The 26,525-nt window shown below is 46.8% G+C and overlaps 7 protein-coding genes across 7 annotated transcripts; 3 read left to right on the top strand and 4 right to left on the bottom strand.

Annotated features, from left to right (window-relative positions):
* Nucleotides 1-1,287: 1,287 nt before the first annotated feature.
* On the bottom strand, nucleotides 1,288-1,830 carry AtWU_10796 (VOC family protein; the record flags this gene model as incomplete). The annotated part of the gene is made up of 1 exon (XM_035505899.1): nucleotides 1,288-1,830. One exon carries the CDS (start codon nucleotides 1,828-1,830, stop codon nucleotides 1,288-1,290), a length of 543 nt encoding a protein of 180 aa, XP_035361792.1.
* Nucleotides 1,831-3,288: 1,458 nt separating this feature from the next.
* Nucleotides 3,289-10,486, bottom strand: AtWU_10795 (AAA family ATPase; the record flags this gene model as incomplete). Its single annotated transcript, XM_035505898.1, has 8 exons — nucleotides 3,289-4,502; nucleotides 4,562-5,323; nucleotides 5,396-6,298; nucleotides 6,351-6,886; nucleotides 7,097-7,433; nucleotides 7,483-8,919; nucleotides 8,978-10,293; nucleotides 10,371-10,486. 8 exons carry the CDS (start codon nucleotides 10,484-10,486, stop codon nucleotides 3,289-3,291), a joined length of 6,621 nt encoding a protein of 2,206 aa, XP_035361791.1.
* A 272-nt stretch (nucleotides 10,487-10,758) lies between these two features.
* AtWU_10794 (geranylgeranyl pyrophosphate synthetase) lies at nucleotides 10,759-12,222 on the top strand (the record flags this gene model as incomplete). The annotated part of the gene is made up of 3 exons (XM_035505897.1): nucleotides 10,759-11,011; nucleotides 11,062-11,448; nucleotides 11,498-12,222. 3 exons carry the CDS (start codon nucleotides 10,759-10,761, stop codon nucleotides 12,220-12,222), a joined length of 1,365 nt encoding a protein of 454 aa, XP_035361790.1.
* Nucleotides 12,223-13,382: 1,160 nt separating this feature from the next.
* AtWU_10793 (2EXR domain-containing protein) lies at nucleotides 13,383-14,495 on the bottom strand (the record flags this gene model as incomplete). The annotated part of the gene is made up of 1 exon (XM_035505896.1): nucleotides 13,383-14,495. One exon carries the CDS (start codon nucleotides 14,493-14,495, stop codon nucleotides 13,383-13,385), a length of 1,113 nt encoding a protein of 370 aa, XP_035361789.1.
* A 2,149-nt stretch (nucleotides 14,496-16,644) lies between these two features.
* AtWU_10792 (fungal specific transcription factor domain-containing protein) lies at nucleotides 16,645-18,942 on the top strand (the record flags this gene model as incomplete). The annotated part of the gene is made up of 4 exons (XM_035505895.1): nucleotides 16,645-16,652; nucleotides 16,706-16,817; nucleotides 16,876-17,564; nucleotides 17,670-18,942. The coding sequence occupies 4 exons, from the start codon at nucleotides 16,645-16,647 to the stop codon at nucleotides 18,940-18,942; spliced, it is 2,082 nt and encodes a 693-aa protein (XP_035361788.1).
* Nucleotides 18,943-20,931: 1,989 nt separating this feature from the next.
* On the top strand, nucleotides 20,932-22,031 carry AtWU_10791 (uncharacterized protein; the record flags this gene model as incomplete). The annotated part of the gene is made up of 2 exons (XM_035505894.1): nucleotides 20,932-21,608; nucleotides 21,656-22,031. The coding sequence occupies 2 exons, from the start codon at nucleotides 20,932-20,934 to the stop codon at nucleotides 22,029-22,031; spliced, it is 1,053 nt and encodes a 350-aa protein (XP_035361787.1).
* Nucleotides 22,032-22,218: 187 nt separating this feature from the next.
* On the bottom strand, nucleotides 22,219-26,307 carry AtWU_10790 (glycoside hydrolase family 18 protein; the record flags this gene model as incomplete). The annotated part of the gene is made up of 6 exons (XM_035505893.1): nucleotides 22,219-22,611; nucleotides 22,670-22,768; nucleotides 22,844-23,124; nucleotides 23,208-25,955; nucleotides 26,033-26,093; nucleotides 26,167-26,307. The coding sequence occupies 6 exons, from the start codon at nucleotides 26,305-26,307 to the stop codon at nucleotides 22,219-22,221; spliced, it is 3,723 nt and encodes a 1,240-aa protein (XP_035361786.1).
* Between the last annotated feature and the right edge of the window lie 218 nt (nucleotides 26,308-26,525).

The raw sequence follows: 26,525 nt of genomic DNA, 5'->3' as shown, positions 1-26,525 counted from the left end.
TGCCGTAGGCATCCGGCAGACGGACAATTTCTCTCACTCTAAGATCGAATGAAGCAGTAGCCACAAAAAAAGAGAGAAGTAATAAAACAAACAAAAAAGATTAACGGAAAAGGTTCATCTCTTTTCAATATATTCAATCAAGTGGAGTAAATCATGGTGATAATCTGAATACCTCTATATCATCATCTACACTATGGACTAGCCGGTACTTTAGGCATTGGGAATACAAAGGTTAACCTGTCCGGATGGTAAGTGCATTTCGGGCTTCCATTGGATTGGTCGCGATTATCCGCCGTTTATGGCTGAAGATTTACAGGACTGCTCTCCCGAGAGCGCAGAGCTGCTCTAAGAAAGCAGACTGGGTTCGTGACTGGCCAGATTGATTTGTATACTTATGCTCCGAGAAAACTCGTGCTTCTACTCTTAGTTCAGTCCGGGTCCGTGCAATGCTGCTGTCTCTATAGGCACTCATTTGCATGTATTGCTTTCATACTCATATGGAAAATATAAGATATACCCCAAGCCAATGCAGGTGTTTATAGATAAAGGTGACAGAGGGGCACAAGACATATAGACACTAAAGCCCCTGCATAGTCGACAAAATGGTCCTCTTGACTGAATTGACATCTAATTAAGCGAGGTCGCTCGCCTAAACATCTTCCGCGCAGAAATGTGAAGATACTTAGTAGAGAGGTATACACTCGAATAATATCATTCCCCCTCGGGGGCAGACGGACGGTCAGCCTGTTCCAGCTCACCCAGGTAACAATCTACTTACCTGCTCCAATGACCTGCACATACTTACGTATCTCGCCATACTCTCATTCCCACACATGGTATGGTAATGAGTGAATAGGTAGTAGGACCCAAGATACACAACCAAGTCATCCTCAGTCTCTGGCAGCTTCTCCCGCTAATACAAAGGCTGTTTCTAACCCTTTCCTGAGTGCAAGAGAACAATCTGTTCCCCAATTCGGTTCGAGGAGATCCAGGTTTCTACTTATAGTATTATTCTTGAATTCAACTCTACCTAGTCTCTTGCCGCCGTAGTGGTGGCCGAGGTCATTAGTATCCTTACTGATCCGATATAAGGCGCAGGTTCTAAGGTAATCATAAATATAAGACCATAATTCTATCTTTCACACCACATCTCGGGATGGTCCCCGTGTGTAGGTGCAAAAGTCTGTAGGAAAACCCCGAGGGAAGAAAACCTACAGAGATCTGAGGTACAGGATTTGTTTTGGTCACGGCAACCCTAGGATACACAATTCAAAATGCTCGTCCTGTCTATGCATTTGGTGGATTTGGGTACCACTCAGGATCTGGGGCTACCCAATCACTCGACCACTCGATCGTCTCGAAGCACGTTGGGACGCGGTCATTATCGGCGGTATCAAAGAAGCAGAATTTCGTTCCCCCCTTTTTGCCAATGAAGTAGCCCGACGTAGTAGGCTTGTAGCCTTTTTCCTTCATCACGTTTATGCGCTCATCCATTGTCAAGGTGCTCATATCATAAGCAATGCTCTGCACTCCCTCTTTGTTGCCGTGCTTATTCAAATAATCTTGTATAACAGACTTTCCCTTTTTGGGGTGCATAACCTCGATAACTGGCGCCTTTGAATCGGGATTATACGCAAAGGCCACATCCATCTCATATAAATCGTCGCCTGTCTCGTCGTAGTATTTCTGATCCGAAACGGTATCGGAGTTGAAGCGGTATACTTGAAAAGGTCCCAAGCCGACTGAACGTAGCTCGTCGAGGGTCTTATAAAAATCTGGTGTGGCAATGCATACCTGGTTGAGGTTGCCTAGAATATTTGTTGAAGACATGTCGAGGGAGCCACGAAGAGGGAAAATAAGAGAATCCGAATTTGTTTCTTCAGAAGGAAGCTCGTCTCTGAGTATATAGTAGCAGAATTGAATATGGTAGTAAAATAAACCGGCCAATGCGGGGGTTCGTCTCGATCGTAGATAGTATTTATATATCGAAAGCTGTCTACTAGCAAACTTCGGCGTCGTAGTAGTCATAGCGATTGTTTTCATCATGACTCCATGCTGTTGGAGGAAGGGTAGTATAGATCCAGAGTATCATAATGATGTAGTGGAGTTACATTTGTATTATGGTTTGATACTATGAGGATTGATGAAGAGAAGGGTTTATCGAGGTGTCATAGTCAAAGTAGTACCCGTTTTCAGCGTGACTCCATGCTATTGGATTAGGTATGGTACAGCGTCGAAGAAGTGCCATGATGTAGTACTATTGTCTGTTAACTATGGCTTTATATGTAGAACTTTGCCAAAGCTATCATAGCAATGGTAGCACAATTTACATCATGACTTTATGCTATTGGGGTAAGTTAGTATAGCACAGCTTCCGTTGGGGTACAACAGTTGGAGTACAGCTACGAGTTGGAGTACTCGCCCATGTTAGTAATCCTGACATCCCGCTACACCCGGTCGGCCACATACCACTGTCACATGTCCGACCACAACAACAGGCGCTTCAAAGAGCCTCAACCTTTTTAAAATGGGCTCTAGCTTGACATTCAGCAAGCCTCCAGCCAGCACCTACGTGTTCAGTATTACGACACATTCCCTGAAGCTCAACATCAATAATACAAGTAGCAACATCCGCTTACTACCGAAAACCCAAAAATCACGAAGCAGTTTCTATGTGGTAGAGAGCCGCTTTGGATATCGAAGTCTCATTTGTCTTCCCTCTATGACGGCATTGAAGTTGTTCTGGGAGATGGCACTAACGGAGGTAGCTCAGTGGAGTAAGTCTTTGGTAGTAAAGAGTAACCTGATGAGTACATGCTGAGATCGGACCCGAGAGACACGCTGGGGAGACCCAATCGGGACTGTACGAGCGTAGAACATCCACAGCTTTGGGCCTTTCAAATGAACACGCCATTGTGAAAGTACCCAGAACCAAACAGGAATATTCTTGTTAAGGTTCTCTTGCTGATCTGGAGCAACTAGCCGATATCGTGAGGCGGCCATATTCCGGTTACGTGCCAGCTGGGAAGCTTTCCAGTGGGAACATTGTGATGACAATAGCGACGAATATAATTTATCGCGAACGCAATCAAAGAAATTCCCACAGTTTCATTGATATTGGAATAGTTGCGTACTACGAGAGCGTGGCAGTACATCCTGGTGTATAGGCTATTCTGGGCGCGAGCCACCAGTATTGAACTTATCGTGTCTAAGCCCCGCCTCATCAAGGGAAAGGCATTTGCACTGCGTGCCTTCCAAAACACAGATATTCTGGCGACCCGTATGAAATTACAAGCCCAGCTGTGCCGAAGAAACAAAATGACTACCCCCCGCACACCTGTAGCCTGTGGCCTGTGGAATCCAACGATATCCCATAGGACAGACACCCATTTCCCGCAGTTTCCTCTGTGCTTCTTCCTCCTTCTTCTTTCGCTCCTCGATCTCAACCATTTGCCGAACAAGCCTCCTAACTAGCTCTTCATATTGACGTCGTTCGGCATCGTCTGGGATCTCTGAGTTGTTTTCCAGTTTCTTTCGCAAAGCCTTTTCCTCATTAATGATCTCCGCATCGTGCTTAATTTGTGCGTCGTGTTGTTTTCGATCAGCTTGCAGTTGGTCCCAAACCTCGTTAGATACCCCTGGATCGCGAGGCCCATTCAGGCCGGCCTCTGTTGGAGGTGCTGCATCTGAGTCAGTGTCTGGTGGTGTCGACGGGTTATCTTGTTGTTTTGCCCAGGAAGCAGCTGTGAAGGAGGGTGCCGCGTGGGAAGGTCCAGCCATCGCTGGCATGGCAGCGAGGGAAGTCGGCAGATTCGGGACGGTCGCCGTCGCCCGCAGCTGGCGCTCCTGAATTGTGGACTGGAGGACCGCATTGATCACTTCTTCAGTGATCACCAGCTGTGTCTGGCCTTCCTCTAAAGGAGATGAAAAGACTCTCCTAATAATGGTGTCCGAGATGGTTTTCACATCCCGGCCGTTCCCCCAGCCAGGAAGAGTAGATAGGCGTTCAAAGGACGCCAAGATGCGCGTGTGAAACTGGCCATCAGGCTGCCGAACAACAGATTGATCTACTTGGTGGACCTGTCCCAGACTGTCCCGCAGAAGTACCCAACATTGAGAGGGAGTCAAGTTCTTGAATGTGACTGTCTCCGAGAAACGACTGGTGAGGCCGGGGTTCGATGCCATAAGGCGATTGATGTCCTCGTCATACCCGGCCAGGATAACAATCAGCCTTTTAAAGAATTTCTCCTTTGTCAAACAATCCACCAGCTGGTCCATGGCCTCTTTCCCAAATGTGCCGTCTGCGAGCCGGTACGCCTCGTCGATGAAGAGAACGCGACCCAGTCCCTTTTCAAGAAGTCTCTCGGTTTTTGGGCCGGTCTGGCCCACATATTGTGCGACAAGATCGGACGATGAGCACTCCACTACTTCGGGGGCCCCGAGAATCCCCATGTCATAAAAGACATGTCCCATACGGTGTGCGGTTGATGTCTTGCCAGATCCTAGATATCTGTCAGTTCACACAGACCTCCGCCAGTACCATGACCGCATAAGTGCATACCTGGGGGGCCGCGAAACAGGAAATTGAAAGGAATCTTTTCCCGAGCATCCAATCCGAGTTTTTTCATGTTCCTAGCCACATGTTGGTAGCCCTCAAACTGCGTAACGAGCTGCTCACAACCCACAACGCCTTGAAAGAGCTTCCGACAGTTAGCGACCGCATTCTGTTCTCGGTCAAAATCAGGATCGAAGTCCTGTGGCTCTAGAATGTCAATGTTCCTAGTCTCTCGCGCGGACAGTCGCTGCTGGTGGCGTAGTTTAGCCTTGTCAAGAAGGATATCTACCTCGCCAGCATTGCCGAAATTCGGTCTGTTTCGGGCACGACTAAGACATTGGCGAACGACTGATTTTGCCTCTGCAGTCGCGCGAAAACCAAGTTGTTCAAGCTTGAGATTCAGTATGTCTTGGAGACTATCGTCGGTGAAATCCTCGAAGTCGAATGCGGCGCTCATAGGGAAACGTCGCGAGAGGCCTTCGTTTACTGTCTGGAACATCCTTTCCATCGCATCCCTGTATCCCAGAAGCAGGACACAGCCATCGTCACCGGGGACGCTTTGTACTTCTGCAACCAAAGTGTCGATGACCGCCGTCTTGAATATATCCGGATTAGTACCCCCATCTGAAGATGAGGACGTACCCCCTAGCATGTACGCTTCGTCGATGACTAGAACCTTACCAAGAGTGGAGGCCAAGATGCCCTTCGTAGCGGCCTCCGAGCCCCCAATGACGTTGCCAATGAAGTCAGATGGGTTTTTGACGACGACTAACGGAGGGACAAGTGTCAGCAAACGGGATCCAATAGCTACAGATAGACAGACAGCCGGTGGAAAATTACCTTCTCCGTTTGAAAGATATCCCATCTCAGCTAGGAGCTTCCCGTATAGTTTTGCGACTGTAGTCTTGCCGGTGCCTGGATTTCCGACGAAGACCTTATTGAGCGAAAACTCCACCATGGGCTTCTCCTCCAGCTCGCGTTGGTAGTTAAAGGAAACCGTGTCGAATAAGGCTTGGACCGATTGCTTCACCTGGCGGAGACCTGTTAATGCTTGCAGCTTGTCCCAAGTGGTGTTCTTCTTAAGCACTGTGCGCGGATCCAGACCGAGAAGATCCTCCTTTGTAAGAAGCAGGTCGTCGGTGGACTTTTTCAATCTTCGTTCTCGCTGTAGTCGCTTGGCCTGACGCTCTGTGATACGTGCGAAGGCATTGTGGACGCTACGAGCGTTTCCGAACCCCTCACGACCGCGGCCGCGACCGACACGCCGTGCAACAATGCGCATGTACAGTCCATCCGGCCCATCCTCCACCCGCATTCGTCCCTTATATTTCTTGTTCATGTGATGATGGAGGATTGTACACAGTTCCTCATCTGAATAGTCCTGGAACTGCAGTTCAATAGGGAACCTGCTTGGAATACCGGGATTGTGGGCAAAGAAGCTCTCCATATTCTTATTGTATCCAGCAAGGATGAATATGACCTTGCCTGTCAAATTCTCCACTTCTGCCAACAGGAAATCAAGAACCGAGCTACCCCCTGCATTGTTGCCGGAGGTTAACTGATAAGCCTCGTCTATAAACAAAGCTCCTCCACCGTTCGACTTTATTTCGTTGAGATGTTTTTGGCACCCGGCAATGCCGGCGTTGGCGAGTTTCGAACCCGATGTCTCAATGAAGAAGCTTCCCGGGATGACCCCAACAGACCCAAGGAATTCGGCATATAGACGCGCCACGGTAGTTTTACCTAGATGTTATAGTCAGTGGTTGGAAAGATTGGGCGAAGATGTTACACGAACCTGTTCCTGGGTTGCCAAGGAGAGCTGCCCCGAACCGCTCGTCAGACAGACTTGCCCCCTGCCGAACGACCACATCCACCTTGGCCTTGATGGCAAGAAGGCTGTCCTTGACGCTTTCGAGTCCAATCATGCCCATCAGTGTGTCCAAAGCTGCGTTCGACTGGCCTTCTTCTGTCTTCTGCCTTTCCCACTCATCTCGTGCAGCCGACTTGAGAGTGACCGTTTTGGGCTCACTGTTATCGCTACCAATGCTACCAGCTGATTCATTCGTCGCAGCTGACCGGGAGGTAGTGAGGCGACTTGCGACCGCAGTCAGGCTCTCAAGCTCCTTTTGCTTTTGAGCAAGAGTCTCTTGATGATCTCGGACCATCTGCTCATTGGTCAGACGTTCCCGCTGCATTTCGATTTTGTACTGAATCTCCGCAAGTTGCTTTGCATGTTCAAGCTGGATCTTACGTCGCTTCTCCTCCAGCTTGGCATCTTCAATTCTTCTCCGCTCTGCCTCAATCGCCTCCTTGTGACAGGTAGGGCAGACCCTGGGCTCTCCTTGGGAGCATTCCCAGTAGTAATTGTGGTTTTTAGGGCAGATTTTATGCATAGTCATTGTGCATTTTATATTCTTGTGATCCTGAGCGCGGTGGCACCGTCGAATACATGTGTGAATCCCACATGGGAGTAAGGTGGAGCTATAATTGCCATTTGAGTTAACCATGGAATAAATGTATTTGGATTGAACGCTGACATACCATGGATCCGAACATCCTCCATCAGGACATTCCTCCTCAAACCTTTCTGGAGACTGGACGACGATCATGCGATCTGGATGGGTTTCACATTTGAGGGGAACACCATCATATACCTGACCATGGGCCTGAAGCATCTCTAGCAGAGGCTTCCACGTGGACTGTCCTTTCCGGCTTGCTAGGAATGTACTCGCGTTCCCAATCATCACCAGGGCATTTCTTGCTCGGGAGAGTAGAACATTGACACGCTCCGGAGCAGCCATGAAACCAATATCCCCCACCTCATTGCTACGCGTCAGGCTCGCAATGACGATGTTCCTCTCTTCGCCCTGGTAATTATCTGCCTGGGTTACCATCTATCGCGGAGTTTGGAAGGTTGGCGCGCTTACCTATGGTTGATATGCGAATTGGATCTCTAATCACCTTCGTACTCCCCGGCAACTGAAGACCGGCCTGTATGAGGTCGTTCGCATCCAGGTCGTTCAGCACCGGGTCATTTGTTTTACTCAGCTCCGTCCGCAGCAAAGATAGCTGGCCCAAGTACGGTGTCAAAATTACAATGTCCTCCGTGCCGTACCCTTGCTGCCCCAGGTACTTGACAACCTTCAACGTCATCTCCACCTCGAATGGATTCTGCTTGCTAGCCTTCAAAGTTGGATCCCTTCTTTCGGCACATTCATGAAGTTCACGCTCCAGATGGCAATGGTTTACGAATACGACGTCAGTTTGGAACCCACGGAGTGGTGGTCGCTTGCACGTCCTCTCCGAATCCTGCAAGTCCGGATATGTCAGATGCCGGACAAGTCGGGATATCTCCGGGCGCATGCGGTGCTGTGTAGTGAGGGAGCTGTGTGGATGGCCCTTGGAGATAAGTCGTTCAAAGAGGGAGCGGTTGAGGTCCAGCCCATCACCTTTTTCGACGGACAAGTTGTAATTGTTGATCTTCGGGCACAATTGCTTGTGGTTTCCGATTAACACCAGCTGCTGCGTGTCCATAGTCATGGCTGTCAGGATGTGACTTTCCAGGATCTCCCCGGCCTCCTCCACAATGACGACGTCGGGTTTAGCGACCCGCAAAGCTGGTGCATATCGAGCGGCTGCGTTTGTTGTGCAGGCCACAATTCGCTTATTTTCAAGAACGGCGCAATGTCGCTTGTGATAGAAGTATTCGTCCAGGTTCTTAGAAAGAACGTTACACCTCCTGACGAGCTCAACCAATTTAGTGGATTTCTCAAAAGGAATGTTTCTCTGCCAAGTCTCTATCAACTCCCGGCGCCTGCAAAATGCCATCGTCCAGATATAAGCGTGCTGAGGACTGGTGAGGTCGCGGAGAGTACCCGCGTCCCGCCCATGCCGCCATGCATCCCAGAGATAGTATTTTCCAATACTTTTGCCTCGTCTTCCGATGCGTTGCATACCAGTTGGCTCTTCGGGAACGGTGAATGCGTCGAAGAAGGTGCTGTCCTCGGACAACTCCAAGTATTCGAGCATGTCATCTTTGGAAATGGAGTCACGGCTGTACTCTGCGGAGTAAGATTGCAACTTCTTCACTGCTTCTTCTAGTTCCTCCCTTTTCTGGCTCACAAAAGACCATGAATCAACGCCCGATGTGCCTCGAGACTGCTCAAACAGCCCCAGCTCCTTTGTACGCGGCGTAGATTTGGAACCAAGCCGTACCATGGACGTGGTTGGGATGCCAATATCCAGAAGGTCCTCAAGGAACTGATCCAGTGCATGGTTCGTGTAGCAAATAATCATGAGGGTCTTACTTGTTTTATCATGCAAAATCTTGGCAATCAGGGCACCGAGAAATGACTTCCCCGTTCCTGTAATGGCATTTGTTAGCCTTAAACATGACAGTTCACAGAGCGGGTGTATATTCACCAGGTGGCCCTTGGATTGTGCTTATGCTTTGCTGCAAACCGTCCAAGAGGGATTGAAGCTGCGATTTGTCCAGGGATATGCTCTTCGTGGTATGGATGATTCGATGAAGTGACTGGCCCTCGCTGTTTCGTATCTGTTCAACAGCAGTTTCAAGATTTTCATCCAACGTCAGCCGCTCCGGTGAGGGAGCTGGCGCAAGCAGTATGTTTGACAATGAGTATTCTATCACCGATTGCAATCGCAGGAGAATTGGCTCATATGCAAAAATGGGAGTGTTGACAACCAGAAATGCAAATTGGAGCCCCATCTTAGCGCATGCGAGAACGCGGTGGAGGGCGGCATCACCAGACAGGCTCAACGCGACCGTCGGGACGTCATCTGTGAGATCTGACGACCCACGATCTAAAGAAGCAAACCCGACAATCTCCATCTTATCCAACAAGCACCCAAAGGTCTGGCGCTTTAGGAAGTTGGGCGTATCACTCAGTAACTGTTCACGTTCGGCCTTGGGCTGGTGAGATAATCGGGGAATGCCTTTTGTGCATTCGAATTGAACACTACAGGCTCTTCGACGGTTCTCCTCCTCACCACAGCTGACGCCCGTGAACTTGAGTCCATAGATGATCAAGGCAGATCTTCGCCCCTTTCTCTGACCACGAGCAAGCTGAAGATCACTTCTTAGTTCTGCCAGCATGTCTTTTCTCAACAGGCGAAACTGGTTATCGTAATGAGCGACCGATCGTTCATCCACTGAAACCTGGTAGATGTCATCCATACGCCGATAGAAGGGCCTCTTCGTCGAAGCGATCTCATCTGGGGTTGGCAGGATAGAGATATCACGAAAGCACTCAAAGTCATTGTCATGTCTGCCACCGGGCCGGAAGTCATCCTTCCGGTCTACCCTAGTTCTGAGGGTCTTCAGGATGCCATCAATGCGATAGCCGATAGTGCGAACCTCTAGGGAGGATGAAACGAGAAATGTCCGGGCCTGCGAAATTTGCTGGGCGGTGGCGATGATTTCACTGGGGCAGCCCTGGGTACTGATTATTTTAAGGAGCAACCATGCAAAGCCTCGATCAGCCTGGTCACTAAGCCTTTTCTGGCTGTGGAGCTGAACAAAGGCATTCCAGAATGTAGGCGGTTTGATGATACTGAAGACAACTTGACGGAGAAATTGTCCACTCCCAAAATCCTCGATTGATGGGTGCTGTATGTAACTGAGGAATGGGGCCACGGAATTGTTGATAAACTCCGGCGATAAATCCAGACGGAAGCTCTTCTGAAGCGAATTGCTCAGAGCGGGGGAAGCAAGCACTCTTTCAATACAGCGTAAATGATTATCTTGACCACAAAGAGCTTCTAGTAGCAGTTTGGCATCACCTGGTTTTGTCACCTGTCTCTTGCCCTTCTCAAGGAGCACCTAGTGCTTGGAGAGCCTATCGGAGCGTGTCGCCATTGGGAAAGGGGAAGCCAATATGACTGATCGCAGAGAAGGGAAAGTGTGATCATTGAGGGTAGATGAGTCAAGAGCAGAGCAGAGATAGCTAAATCCCGCCAGAACCCCGCCTGCAAGGGAGAAAGGGAGATAAGCCAATGTAGGGTGAATGACGAGGCTAACATGTGAATGGTCGCATAATTGACCTGGGTGCGATCGCAGGCCATGCTTTGGTACCCGGCGAGAGCAATCCTCGATCTCGACTATGCCCAACCCCACCTGGTATCATTGGTAACAGATCAATTCAAACAACCTTGAGACTCTATCAATCACAGCGAATATTATCATGTGGAGGGCTCCATCAGGCCTTTATCCACCCAAGCCTTGTGGTGCTCGGCGAGGCTGGTCGGGTGCCAGACAGCCTGGGAACAGACAAGGCTCAGCTGCCGAATCCCCAGCGCCCCCATACGGTCCTCTACTGTTGGAGATTGACAATACCGAACTCGAAAAATCCGAGGAATGCCCCCTAATTACATCCTGCCAGTATGTCAGTTCGTACACATGGCTAGGCCGAGCCACGCCATCGATTCTGGTACCCGGTATGTTTCCCACCTGCCACCGGCAGCCACTGGAGCAATAATAGTGACAGAAATCACTCTGCAAGGCGAACCGCCTATCTGGAGCCCCGCAACTGAAGGCAGCCAGCTAAAACCGGATCGGGGGGAGTACTTTCGCGACCCTAATGCGGCCAGGTATCCTTCTTATCCGTGGCAGGCTTCATTTGAGGCAATTAGAAGGCAGAGTCTGGACTACGATATCGCCAATATCGATATAGTAACCTGCTCCAGTACTTTCGGAAACCTCATCCGGTTCGCTCGAGGCATGGACAAAGACTTCAGGTTCATAATGGAAACGGCTGGAGATAGCGTATGCTTCATCCGAAGGGAGAATTCGCCCAACGATCTAATCCCAGATGTCCGTGGCTACGGACATACATTCCTTGATGAAAATACAACGTGGGGACCGGGACTTGCTGGTTCCGAATCACACCAGCGAATAATCTAAGTATACCTTTGGAGGCCTAGACCTTCTCCTTCGATTTGAATCAGATGGTTATGTTCCAAAGCAGTCCCCGGAGATGTCATCCAGTAACCTACAGGCAAGCAGGGACATCTCTACTGGGGATGTAGACTCCGATATTGATGGCTTGATAGCAAGGCTTCAAGAAGACCACAGTCCTGATCTTGTTGAACACCCCGGAAAACTTACGATTCAGGAAGCTGGGCGACGGGTCGACCAGCGCGATATCATTGATATTAAAACTCGGTCAATGGTTGACTTCAAGACAAAGGCCATTAAAAAAGAAATTGATATGACCGACCTGACCCCTCGTCTGTGGGTATCCCAGATCCCGACCCTTATCGTGGCCTATCACAACCGCGGACTGTTCGAGGAGATCCGGGTACAGGACATGCGAGACGAAATCATTCGGTGGGAACGAGAAAATGAAGAAATGCTGAGACGGGTGGCTTGGCTGCTCCACGAGCTGGTACATTATGCAAAAAGTTCAATGACTAGGCTGGAAGTCTGTCGATCTGGTGCAGGCCCTATCCAAATACGACGAGTCACAGGTGATAGTCCTATGGCTCTAGCGCCGGAAATGAAAGCGAGGTTGACAGGAAGAGTCAGTCCGGACGTATCCAACCACAGATGCATTTCATCGCGTGACGATAACTTTTCTGACCGACGGCTTGGCTTCGATAGTTCAGATTCGAAGTCTGAGTATGGTGCGAGGGACTCGAGGGACTAGACGGCCTGGCCAGTGCACGGTGATTTTCGTTATCTTTGTCCCTTTTCCCCCTGCAACGTCCTGGTTCGTGTCCGGTAAACATACAATTCAATGGTTTGTAATTGGAACTAGCACACAATGTGAAATACAGTAGAGAAGAAATCTTTTTCTAGGCATCGTGTAATAAGGACTGGCGACGTGAAGATACTCATGGTTATAGATAATGAAGCGTATAGAGGAGGCAGGTGGGTATAACGTCTGACAATACTAATATCAATACTAGTAGTAGTAGCTCTATTAGACATTCCTTCACAGCGCATGAATTACCTCTCCTAATATGTAATTCTAAAATAATGCTTATACCTCAAAGTAATTGTACTATCCTGGCTATCCCCCGAGGTAAGAAGCGTTGAGCTATCGAAAATGAAGCTAGTATCACTTCAAGGTTGTAGTGTAGGACTATAATTACCTAATAGGTGTGACCCACACTGTCCTGCTAGAGCACTTGCACTATGAGGCAGTCACCAGACAAGTGGTCTGACAACTACATCGTATTACTGCCCGGTAGCCGGTTATAAATCAACACTTCAGAACAAACAGATCAAGCTGAGCGCTGGCAGAGAATGATTTTAGCTTATATCTGGAAAGTGAAGGCATTAGGGGATGCACGGACCGCAACTCCATGTGAGGCTAAGCAATTTCCAATGTTTGAATGTCTATAATTTATTAAAGTTTGAATCGTGACATAGTAGATCACAATGGCTGGACTTTCGTGGACATTCATTGCCAACATGGCCTGTATCAGCCTGATAAGGGCATCTACTCAGTATAAGTAACTCCTACTATATTGATTGGCACTCTGGCCGCAAATATTTAGCTCTGTCAAAATACCCAAAACAGCGACATGAAGATTAGGCAACTGATGGAATAAGCAGCCAAGGAAAGCTATTTAAATACAAAAAGAAAAGATACATACTAACGGTGGTAAGCCTGATTTAAAGCAGCGCTGACTGAGTGTCGGTAGCAGTCAAGGAATATAGCACTCAAACATAAAAAGGATGCAATTTTAGTTCACACTACATAAATCACCACGTTTGCTCGATGCGAACTTTAGCTTGTGAGGACGGCGGAGTTTCGTTCGAGACCCCTCTACTACATATAAATGCCCTGTTAGCTAAAGTCTACCGGCCGGTGCACCGAATCCCCATCCGATGGCGGAAGAGAATCATCGGCTGGAAGATGGGCATTTTGTCCAAAACTGCCTGTATCCAAGGATGGTCCCGGTTGAGTGTATATTTGGATCGAAAGTAATCGTAAGTCTCCTCATCATCTTGCCAGTCGTAGCCAGGGTAGGGCGGAAGGAACAGCACGTCACGATCCGGAACGCTTACCGGGGCTCCGGCCTTGGCCTCTTCACCCATCCGGTAGAATACATTCCAGACCCAGCGACGGTCAATGTATTCCTTCCACCGCGCGAGTCGGTTACGCAGTGGCTGTTGGTCATCTTCCAGAAGCGCGAAGAACTCTGCGGCGGCCGCCTGCTGGATCTCTCGAGTCCATGGTCTTATAGGAGGGGCAGGACCAGTAGTGGTGCAGGTGGTGATATCAGTGGGGTTTTGCGTCCGCCAGAGCTGATGGTAACGGTCCAGGGTTTCTGAGTCATTGGGATCGACGTAGCGCACAGGGTCCAGCTCGAATTCCCCGAACAACCCGGTCCGCAGCGCTTCACCGTCGTCCTTGAAGTCAAAACTGACAGTCCGTATTAGAACCAACCAGTGGTCTCTCATTTCATACTTGTCCAGTGCGGCAACGCGAACGTTGCCGGCGAAGAAGGGGTCGTCGAATTCCTGCCAAAGGTGTCGGTCAGTGATGGAGATCGGGTTGTGTACTGCTTTCCGAGTCACCGCGCAAAAATATGGGATTGCGTTGTCCTCGTCGTTCCAGAGATCGTATGCGCCCAGGTCTCCTTCGTCCCAGTTGAAATGCAGAATATCGATTCCCGGTCGGAAGACAACGTGCTCGTATGCGGCGGGATAGTACGGTCGCGGGATCTCGGCGTCCGCCTCAGGGTTGTAATATTCTCGAAGAACCAGCAGGCGTGACTCCTGGCACACAGCTGCAAGGGCCGGAAGTCGGAGGTGATAGCGATGATGGACCCCACAAAATCCACGGCAGGGTTCATTGTCACAGATCGGACGATCAAATTCTACTATCTGAGGGCCCGGGAGGCATAATCGCCAGATTGCATCTCGTATTTCCCAAGGCAGCTGTGGGAAGAAGACGAACGACTTCATCGAGCCAGTAGAGGTGAATGATGTTTCTGTGCCGAGAAATTTGTTCTCTCTACTCAACCTTTTCGGAAGGAGAGGAGAAGGGACGAGGAGTGGATGAGAGAAAAGTTGGAATTCAATGCAAGTGGAAATCAAGCATTGGAGTCATTCGGATCCCAACCAATACTACTACGAAAATAGACACACGCTACGAGATTAAGGGGCTTGGGAAAGGAAACTAGTGTGACAACCTGAAGACTACACTGACTAAGCAGGCCAAAAGGAAGCCTGTGTATTTCAAAAAGGGTTGTAAATATAGAGAAAGAAAGAAGAACTATCTACTCTCTTGTGATAGGATCTACGTGCCAGGGTAGAAAGTGTGACAACTAGTCACATGACTACAATATAGTATGAAAACGCATTTTGAGTCTATTAACTCAGATTCTAGTCTTGTACGGTTTTACCAGGTAGTTAACTGAGACTACTGAGTGATTAGTAACCTGGATAATTTATTTCTGAATTATACCAGGATCAGATTACGATTCTTGGTTGAAATAGTCATACATTTAATTCATGCATTAAGCACGCGGCTGATAATCAGATAAACATTTACTTTAAACTAGAAGACAGCAGATGGACTATTGGACTGCCTAAAACAGCCGCAATCAACACCAGTTTTGGCTGTCAATATGCCAATCCTTCAACCATTCCCCTGTATACTTATGCCCATGTACTATTAAGAATCAATTATTATTCTATTCAAATCTCATTAATTCATAGTGCAGTATACCTCCAGATCTACTCTTCTTTTTTTTTTAGTGCTAATACTAACTTCCTATATACCGTGCTGTAGTCTTTAAAAATAGCAATGTAAGTGTATTATATACTAAATATGATTATATTACTATTTTTAATAATTATATAAATATTTAATTATATTATATCTATTTATTAGTGAGACCTAAGATTATATATATATGTATATATTTATCAATTTATGATATCTATACCTAATCCTGTATTTTTTAACCGTTTTGCCTCAAACGGTTAAAGAAAGGGTCTAAAAAAGCCACTCTACTCTTGCAATAGCGGCATCGTCGATCTGGAGTACCTGTGAGTCAGTGGAAAAAGCATGTCTTTATTGCATAGTTGGAACTAATGTTGATATTTGATAGTCTCGATGAAAAGCTAAGTGGTACTTTTTAAATTTGATGGTTCGGTTTGAGTTGTGGGGGAAACTGGGTATCTCTTCAGAATGTGTATCATTTACCAATAAAAAAGAAACACTTCCAACGGATGAAACAGGATGAACATAAAAAAAAAAGGCCGAAGAAAATTCATTCATGGGAGGTCTAGTCGTCTAGAAAGCACGGTGAAGTGAGGAGAACTTAGTTGCGGATAGACCATATCTTCTTTAAAAAACGAAGAACTAGTTCCTCATATGTCCAAAATTTGGCACCTCGGTAGCCAAGCTATGTGCTACAGTCTCTGGAATTTGTCCAAGTGGCCTTTCCGAATAAAAAGCTCTTGAAGTTGCCGTACAGAATGTCTAAGATGTGTAATAGCGTCGTTTACAGTGCATGCTCTTACCGCACTGCAACGTAGTGCCGGATCTTTCTGCCGTCCAATCATAGCAGGTTAGTCAAACCCCACCACTGTAGCCCTCGACGAATGTTATACAAGCTATCATATTTAGCTGCAAGTGCGCGGGGCCGAAACCACCTTTTGTTTTCAAAAGACGTCATACATGTCGACTGACGCGCGGATCCTAATGTCCAAGCACAGTACTGTGGTCTGTGATAAACGGCAAATGCCGCACAAACACCTCGAAAGCAATTTTCAAAGAAAAGGAACAATTTACTCATGTTACTCAGTGGTGGTATATTTGCGCAGGCACGATCCCATTACAATTAGCATCATCTGAGGCGTAGGAAGCGTCATCTTTGCTGATATGGCCTTAAATCCAGACTTAGAGTCTGTTTCTCCGAGTACTTCTACTTCTAAGATTGCCATCCCGAGATTATCGATTCGTGAAGTGGCCGTGGGGCCACGCACTAGGAAGGCGTGTAAGGAATGCAGAAATCGCAAGGCCAAATGCGACGGTCGCCAGCCATGTAGTCGATGCGCGGCTTGTGGAATAGAGTGCGTCTACATTGATGGGAAAAGAGAGACCATGGAGAGGTGCGTTCGTATTCATGCTGCGCTGAGAAATTATAGTGACCGACAGATTTCAGGAGATACCGAGATCTTGAAAGTCAGGTTCAGGTGTACGAGAAACTCCTGCGCCGGGTACAGTTTCGAGTCTCGCCCGAGGACGGGGACCTTATCGCTCGGACTCTTGCCCATGTATGCCACCATCTGAATGACTGTTTATAAGCTTTGGCCCCTACTAATATCTTTCAAGTACAGCGAGACATCTGACATGAAGGGCACCGTTACAGATCGTGGGCAGTCCCAAACAATAGGGGATGGTGCCGTGTACGCAATAGAGTGTGTGCAGGAGGACCTTCATAGTAGCAAAACTTTACAGCCCATTGGATTTATTGGCGGTCCTTCTGAGCTGTCCTGGATTCAGGATTTGAACCAGGAGGTCGAGAAATACACAATATCTTCGGATGGAATCTCTCCGAATGAAGTTCCAACTAATGACTCAGAAGTTTTGAGTAGGGTGAGTTATTTCCTGGATGATCAGGAGCTGGCCATTTATGGAAACATTGATCTTCAGATTCAGCCACCTCAAGGTGTTGCGGAGCGACTGCTTTGCCTATACTTTCAGACTGTGCATCTTTCGTTTCCCATTATCAGCAAACTGTCCTTTACGCAACAAGTGGGCAGATATTACGCCAATCCAAATTTACGTCCGCCGAAGAAATGGCTCGCGATTTTGAATTTGGTTTTCGCTGCCGCTGCCAAGTTTGCCCATTTAGTACCTCAACATTTGATGCAGTCCATGGATAGCCCGACGGAGTATTTCTTCCGGGCTCAGCAACTCGCTACCGCAGAAAATCCATTAATTGAACATCCCAACCTTCAACAGGTACAAATTGAAGGTCTCACTGCGTTTCTGTGTATGGTGTTGGGCCATATTAATAGGTGCGATGGCAGTTTTGCTTACCCTTTGCTTGCCTTTCCTTTCCTCTTCCCTTCTTAGTTTACCTCTGTTCGTCAAAAGCCCCCCACGTCCTCACCGAATCGCAGGTCCCGGAGAGTGTGTGGTATCGCAATAAGGTCTTCCATTGCTATGGGAATAAATTTGCGGAATCAGAGTAAAGAAATATCCAATACTTCTAGAGAGATCCGATACCGTGTTTGGTGGTCACTCTATACACTGGAAAACACACTTTCAGTGATGACTGGCCGGCCTACTGGAACTTCAGATAGGTTCTGTACGACACCTTTGCCAATACCTTTCGAAGAAGAGCAATTTCATCAAGACCCTGCTGTCAGACTCCTAGCGGATTCGGGATTTCGTGCTGAGTATATGCGGGACTTTACATTCTTCGGATGTACCCCTGCGAACAGGCCTCCAAATACCGACAAAATTGGCGGCCGAAGGCCTGACTCCAAATTTCAAGATATTGTCCCCAATACTTCTCGATATTTTCTCTATTTTGTCGAGCTGACCAAGATCATGCGTCAAGCAGTTGATTCCTTGTACAGTCCGGGATTCGCAAGACGTCCTTGGCTTACCATCTATGCGGCCATGATAGACCTGGTGCACGAAACAGACGAATGGCTTTCCGGTTTAGCTGCAGCCTTTAGCTTCAAGGATCATCAAGGATCAGGTCAATTTGACAGGTGGAGGTGGGGCCTTGCCGTCAGATTTCATAGTGTGAGGATTACAATATGTCGGCCCTCCCTTTGTCGGTCGGGAAGGCACAGACAGGGCACCGAGCCTTCCAAGGATCTTCAGGAAACCGCAGATATATGTATTGATTCAGCTTGCCAGCTTCTGGATCTCCTGCCCGATAAGCCTGACGGTATCTGGTTGGCCCAGGTATCTCCATGGTGGTGTGTCCTGCACTACCTCATGCAGTCAGCAACCATACTGCTGATAGAGCTGGGCTATCGCATCGGAACCGGTGCAGACCAGGCCGCTTTCGTCGAATCACGCATTAAAAAAGCGCTAGACTGGCTTTCCACTCTGGCGGCTGATGATCTCGCTGCTGAACGTGCTTTCAGAGTCTGCGATAGTCTTCATCGTCGGCTCCTTCTCCGCTCGATTATCGAACAGGACAGAGTTCCTAGGTTCTCTGCGGCGCTGTCAACAAAACTTACGCCTTCTGACGATGTCCCAAATTTAGTCTCCCAGGCTGAGCACAATTTTACTCATGTTTCCGTTATGCCGCACAGAACGGGAGAGTCGGCATTTATGGACTCAGAAATGAGGAACGAGACAATGTTTCATCCAGCGCTCCAGACACCATACGACGAATTCATGCCGTACAATTTGGACAGTGCATGGAACTGATCATAGAAATCAGCCGTTATCAAGTATGTGATAGAATAATTAGACTATCACAGTTAGAATCATCAGGAAGATATATTACAGTAGTCAGTAAATATGAAGATCATGCGATTATCCATAGGTATCCTAGCTAATCATAATAATTAAAAGATAAGGATCTCTTATCAATTATCATTGAACTGCTACTAATTCCCTAAGAATTAGTCTATTCTGCATTTATGTGAATATAGGGTACCTTTATCTTTGATATGTAAATTTATGATATTTAATAAATAATAATTCATTTCCTACCTACAGTGGTATATTAAAAGTTTGTCTTATCCCTTGTTCCACGCTAGCCATTCCGCTTTCCTAGTTAAGCTATCTAGAACTCCATCTAGAACTTAATAAGGTATATACTAACTATTCACTTAAATGTCTGCTTGTACGTGATAAAATATAATTTAATATAAATTTAATATTTCAATATTTCAATATATATAAGAATATTTTTAGTCTATATGACTTTTGATAGATATACATATAAATAGATAGAATAAATAATTCATATAATGATATCTTTATATAAAAATACTAGATCTTTCCATGAAGATAAAGATCTTATATATTTATTATATTAAAAAATAATCAAAATATTTATTTAATCTTTTTTTCATAAGATATAGTATACATATTATGCTTAGTAATCTGTTACTTTTTAGAAATATATTTCCAAATCATTGGGAATGAGATACATAGTATTACTATTCTAAGTATTCTTATATTTTTTGATAGTTTATATAGTAGAATAAGAAATATGTAAATAATATTTATGGATTATCAGGATTTATTTAACTACTTTAATTTATAAACTCCAGCTCGGATCTCTGGAGTGGTGGAGTTGATTCTATATATAATAATATTTTTATATAGCTTGCTTACTTGTTTCAAAATTTAAGACTTTATATATACTAATTTAGTAGACAGAATAGTTATATTCTAATTTATTTAGGAAGGCAGAAGCAAGAGTAGTTGATATAGAACATAGGATACAGCAAACTTTTGTCATACCACTGCAGACTGACTTGGCTAGATCTTGAGACTACAGTGATGTGGCCTCAGCGGCTTGGATGAGTGCTGTAGACAGCTAAGCAAGGGGGAAATGGTGCAGGTTGGGTCTTGATCGGTGACTCACCTCCAGGAGCTGGTTTCAGCCCTCTTTTGAACCTGCATCCTGTGTATCCCACCTAAGGCCGGCACCATTCCTTCCACCTTCACCAAACAGCCAATCCACTTGACAGGACTTCCAGAGCTAGGGCCGTCAAAAGAGTGACTAGAAACTCAAGGCCTCCTGGGACCCTATATATACCTCTGATAAAAGACAGCGCTGATACACTTAAACAAATTATTGGGTCCTCGCCACAGTGACTCATATTCGAGGACTGGTCGTATAGCCAAGGAGCCTTGATTCAACTACCAGGGCTTAGACAGATACATTCAGCTTTCTGACGGGAATTTCCAAAGGAGGACGACCTTATTTAGCCAATTATGTCTAGCTTCTACCCTCCGTTCTCTAAACGGTAGCAACGATGATATGAAGGAGACGGTCCCAAAATATTTTCGACTGCTACTGACGGAAGAATCATTGATGGTTCCAAACTTCCAAGGTTGAACATCCCAGATAAACTGCAGATAGTATGTCGCAGTGTGAACTACGGATATAATACGTCCCGTGCGGGTTGTGTAAGGGTTCATGTAAATTACCCTTGTGTATTTTTCGGAAACCTTGGCGTTTCCGCAAAAACGCCCGTGGACCTTGTGAGACCTGCGTTTGTCGCGTATTCCAGGGTTGTACTAGGGCCAGTAGCTTGAAAACCATGCATGGGTATAAAGACCCGGTCGCATCCGCATATATTCCACGCTTTGGTTTCACAGGATCAACCTCGGAAATCCAGCCGCGGACGTGAACAACAATTCTGGAGACGTTCGCAAAGCTATCCCTTTCTGCCCATCATGGCCAAAACACTAGAAGAGTTTGCTCAATTAGAGCCTCTCTGGGACAAAGCAATCCAGCATCCAGCGGAAATTTCACCTGATGAAAAACACCAGCTGATGCAATGGCCGCCTTTAGAAGAGATGCAGGCCAACACAACCAAATACTTGGGTATGTCAGTTGAAAACTTGCTTCAAAAGGCAGCTACGGACCGTCAATCCCTCACATACGCGGAATGTCGTCTGATTCAAGATCATTTCCGCATTACGCGAATTCTTGACAAGGGTGATCGATTCGCGTGGCCGCAGATGCGTCCTGATCTTTACGATAAACTGAAACAGGCACAAGAAGCAGCTCTTTCACCAATAGAGCTTCAGGCCGTTCAAGCTGTGAATGAGGTATATCCTCAGAAAACGTATGATCACTTGGAGGCAAGGCATGAAAAGCGAAAACAAGAACCATTCCCAGATCTGCAAGATTGGGTGCGAAGGATTGTCGTTCGTGAAGATGATAAGAGCTGGGGCTTTGTCTTTTATCATCAGAAAGGAATGGCCAGACTGGATGAGTTTAGGGCGCTATTTGCCGAGGTCCTTGAGATGCCTTTCTTTTTTGAGGGATATGAAGAGATACACGATCACAAATTCGCTCAATTTGTCCCATTCGAGGCCGATGAAAGCGACATCAGCCATTTACAGCAGTGAGTTTTCCTACATAATATTAAAGACATTGCTAACAATCAGCCAGAGAATTTCGTGATCGCCGCGAGAGGGGTGACTTAAAGCCGGGTGTTCTCAAAAATGTGTTCTTCTTGTTGACAGACGAGGCTCGTTCAACTTGTGGCACATATGGCCCAGATATGTACTATGGATGGATATGGGCAATTGATCCGGACTGGCCTCTGTCGGGGCCAGATGAGGATGGCTATGATGGCCGCCTCAAAATCAGCATCACCCAGATCTTTTACCGTTTTTACGAATTCATGTCAGATGGTTTCTCGCTCAAAGAAATTTGGCAGGATTTCCATTACGTCAATGCTAACAAATTGTACCCAAGCTCTTGGCGGGAGCCAACTTCCTGGCACTTTACCCGACTTGAGAAAGCCAAATGGCCATACAATTGATTTGATGCATATGTGTCCTTGATGCTTGTTATGTACATAGTACCAGATAGTGAGCATCATATAAACATTGAAAATGTGTGATATCCCTAGAAAATGCATTCTTCCTTTCGCCGATCCTTTCTAGTCATATCATTGGAAAATACTCCACTTTCCTCCTCTTTGTCAGCTAAAAGCCAACTTGAAGCAACTAGCTACCTGGTGTGTGCATATAAACGAAGATTGAGTCGTCAAAAATCACACTTAGTCGAACCGACTCTCTGAGCAGCCTCAGATCAGCCGTGTAGTTTGTTGCGACCTGATATGCGTGCGATCCCGGGGTAGCTGCATTTTGCACCGCTTGCCATGTGACAAGTAGCTCATCAATACGCGAATTAAGCCAATTGGAGGCCCACTGAGCCATTCGTCGCATGAAATTTGTCATGAAAGTTCTGAACAGATTAGGCGCACTGAAGTCTCTTTGCCCGAACACACTGTTGACTGCTTTTTGGAACACACGCAATTCGTTATTAGCCGCGCCATATGTATCAACAAGGTGACGGTTCACAAGCTGCTCGTTCAAGTACTCGAACACAGCTATAACCTGAATTTAACGAATGAAGTTAGCACATAAATGAATAATTGAAGGAGGCTTCGCGTACCATTCGTATTTCATTGATCCCAGCCCGTCCAGCTCTCTCATCTGCCACGTTTAGATTCCTCCAAGTATCATCACCAATCGGCTTCTTCCCTGCGAACAGCTATAATCAACCATTTAGCGAACTTCTCTTTTCTGCATCAAAATTACAAAGAGGAGGCTTATCATAGTAACATACCCTTCCTTTCATCGAGTTCAAGTGAGTTTCAGTATTAACTAATCGAGCGGGGTTAATCTTTGAGCCGAGACTGTCAAATATCCGAATAATTGGAGTTCCAGTTGCTGTGGTATGGCCGCTAGCCCATGTCGAATAATCCTGATTCAGTAGTTGTGCAATGTCCCAGGGCATACGTTTGCTCCCAGTGCTGAAGTCTGGCAAGCCCTGCACAGCAGGTAAAGTTCCAGTAACCATAAATTCAATTGAGCGAGGAATCAATTGAAGCTCGAAAATATGCTCAGCTATGAAGAAGTAGAAGGGTTAATACATGTACCATATCGCCCCATGGGAATAATTCAATGCATCATGATTTGGGAGCACTTACTGACCCACGTCCAAAGATTGTTGGGCGCGTTAGGATCAATAGAGGTATCAGTACATACATGTTGATTTGCGACCGCAAATCGCACTGTTAGTCCATTGGCATTTGCAAGGTTGTCACCATTGCCACCATTTGGATAGGCCACTGATGTAATAATCATGATTCGCTGCTGTCCAGTAATTGGGTCAGTACCGCAATCAACGGTGAAATCCCTGGGAGCTCCATCACGTTTGTCCAGACTGTGAAGAGCTCGTTTGGTTGATGCACCATTCGTTCCGTAGGTATCGGGGTCAATCGAGTATTCATCATCAAAACCGTCAAGATCGCTGATAGCGCAGACTTCATCTAAAGTACTGGGAGCTGTACAATCCTTGATCATCTGGTTCCAGTACTCTAGGTTGCAAATGATGCGACCTGCAAGATCCTCTGCAACTACAGAAAACAGTTCACCTGTAACATCTCTCAAGAATGGTATAAGGGTGGAAGTCGCTAGATAAGTAAACCGAGCGGCGATTACGTCGTTCCACACCTTGATTTCCTTGACGGCTTTGTTTGTCCTGCTCGTCATGCGATAGGTGTAGATGACATCAGTCGCAACAATTAGAATTGAATTGCTTGTGAAGAATGATTGTTGATCTTGACGTTTCTCCAAAGATGTTCCCGAGGTGCCGGCATACCGAGGTGCATATTCTATAGGCAACATGTCTGTGAAGCCTCTTTTATCGTAGCCCACACCAAAGGTATCATCGTAGCCGTACCCATAGCCGGTAGAGCATGTAGGATTTTCCAACCAGTCTTTAAGATCAGCCGTCCAAAGCTCCACCATAGGGTCTACCTTTTTTTGGGTCGTGGTGTAGTTGGGAGAACAGCACTTTGCACGGGAGCCAGTCTTTTTGTTACAAGTATTGTAGTGCTCCATAGCTACCCGTACTTTGTCCTTGGGACAGCTTGAGAAGCAGTAGCCACTCCCACCACTTCCACTACCACCATCGGCAGGAATGACTTGGTATCCTGTTTCGCTATAGTCGTCAAGCCACTCGCAGTCGTCGAAAGTCATGTTTTCATCAGAGCTGTCACAGCAATATTTGCGCTCCTCATTCAGGTGGGTTCTCCAGTCGCCACCGCAAGCCGATCCTCCATTGCCATTGCATGACTTAAGGAGAACATCGGTCTTTTCTGCTGGGCATTTCCATGAATCGCATTCGAATGAAGCACCCCATTCGCATTTCTCATAGAGCGCAGTACTCTTTTGACCACTCGTACAGCAGGCAGCTTGGTAATTACCAAATGCAGTTGAACATCCACGGTCGGTTCCGCCAATTTCAAAACTACCATCTGGACACTTGCCTTCACAGTCACCGTTGTTGAAAGTGTACCAGCCGCAAGTCGGAGCATCTTGATCAGGAGGGCAGCACAGACGATGGTCCTGATTTTTGAAGATACAGCCTCCATCATCAAGCATCCACTCACCATCATGATGTCTATCATCGTCATGACGGCGGAGCAGAACCCATCCATCCGGGCAGAGGTCTCCACAGTTTGTCCATTTGCACTGATCATGTTTGATTTTGATTGTGTCGTCTGTCTTGATTGTGTCGGGCAGAGCTTTAAACTTGCGCTGGGCTGCTTCTCCCAGGGCAAGGGAGTAAGTCCCATTGGTATGGTCATGGCTTACTGCCCATACCATAAGGCCACCTAAGCATTTCCCTCGGGCAAAGTCGGCTTTGAGCTTGAAGGTGTCGATATCATCATAGGATACCCATTGATTATCATCCCATGTGATCATCTTCACTGCAGCATCTTTATCGTATGTGATTCTGGGGCGTTTTCCCGCGATAATCTCGTCAATCTCGGAGTTCATCAGAATCCCAACCTCATGACTGCAGTCTCCAGCCTCCGCCCCGGACGCAAAAAGGCAGCCAGGCTTAGTACATGATGGGTCTGCAATTGTATATGCTCTGCCGTAAAATGCTATTCCAAGAACTACCTGATCTGGTGGAATATTGTTTCGCCATAGAAGATCCAGAGAGGCTTTAATCTCAGTGAGATTGGTATGCGCGTCGAGGAATTCACCAGTCCATTTGTTTCCTTTGTCCCAAGTTCCATGAAGATCGTAGGTCATGATATTGAAGAAGTCCACACTTTTCCTCATATTGCCGATGTCAAAGTGTTGCAAGTACCAGAAAGAGGCAGGCAGAGTTATACTAAGACCATCTCGACCGCCAGTTCTTTTGAGTGCCGCTTTGAGATTCTTCAAGAACTTGGGGAAGTTGTCAAAGTCTTCTGGACGACCACTTCGATCGTCCGCTGCTGGATATTCCCAGTCGATGTCTACGCCATCCAAGTCATATGTGGACATGAACTTTGTGAGGGAATTAAAGAACTTGTTTTGATTAGATGTCGATGCGGCCAGGTCAGAAAATGTCGTTGCAGTTGGGCCAGGGTCATTATAGCTCCAACCTCCAATAGCAATATACACTTTGAGATCAGGATCTTCTTGCTTGAGACGGGCGACTCGCTTGAATAGCTCAATATCTGCAGTCAAAGAAGGTCGAACCTCGAATGTATCTGGGTCAATGACTGCAAAGGCCACATTGATATGGGTATAAATTCCCAAAGGAATTTGCTCCGGCCAGAACTGTTTGCATCGACGCCGAGTGCTCCAAGTCTCATAGTATCCAACGACACGCTCTAATGTGTGCGTTGAATTATTGCAAGAGGGCTGTTTCACTGTTTTCTTCCCACAGAATTCTGACGTTGTTCCACAGAAGCCAAACTTTGAGCAGCATACGTTCAGAGGACAAGATGATTTTTCAGACCAATCTAACCCAAAGCCCGGGTCACATTCTGCTTTTCTTTCACAGCTAGCAACACAGTCATCTCCGCAGACTAAGAAAGGGCTTTTGTTAGATATTGAAAACCAAGTATGTAGCGATCCAAAAACTTCTCATTGAGTACTTACACTCTGGTCCAAGTCCACAGAATCCAAATTTGTTACAACAGCCTTGTGCACATGGGTTGTTGGCATCACAACCCAGCTTGTAGTCGCAGGTATCAACACAGTCTGCGCCACAGAACTCATCACCAGTGCCGCAGTAACCATGCTTCGAACAGCATCCAGTTGCACAGGGGTTCTCTTTGCTACAGTTCTGTCCTGCGGTCTGAGCAATGAGGAAGCACAGGAAAAATAAAAGATACACCAGCCGGGGGCGTGAAAGGAAGCCCATGGTTCCCATAACAGAATTAGAAGCACCAAATGGCTCCTAAAACCAACTCTTGATGAGCTTCCAAGATATGATGGGACTATACTAAAGGTAAACG

The sequence above is a fragment of the Aspergillus tubingensis genome (genome assembly GCF_013340325.1).
Source record: "Aspergillus tubingensis WU-2223L DNA, scaffold_14, whole genome shotgun sequence".
Taxonomy (NCBI): Eukaryota; Fungi; Ascomycota; class Eurotiomycetes; order Eurotiales; family Aspergillaceae; genus Aspergillus; species Aspergillus tubingensis.
Note: the sequence above shows the minus strand (reverse complement) of the source record. Positions and strands in the feature narration are given on the sequence as shown.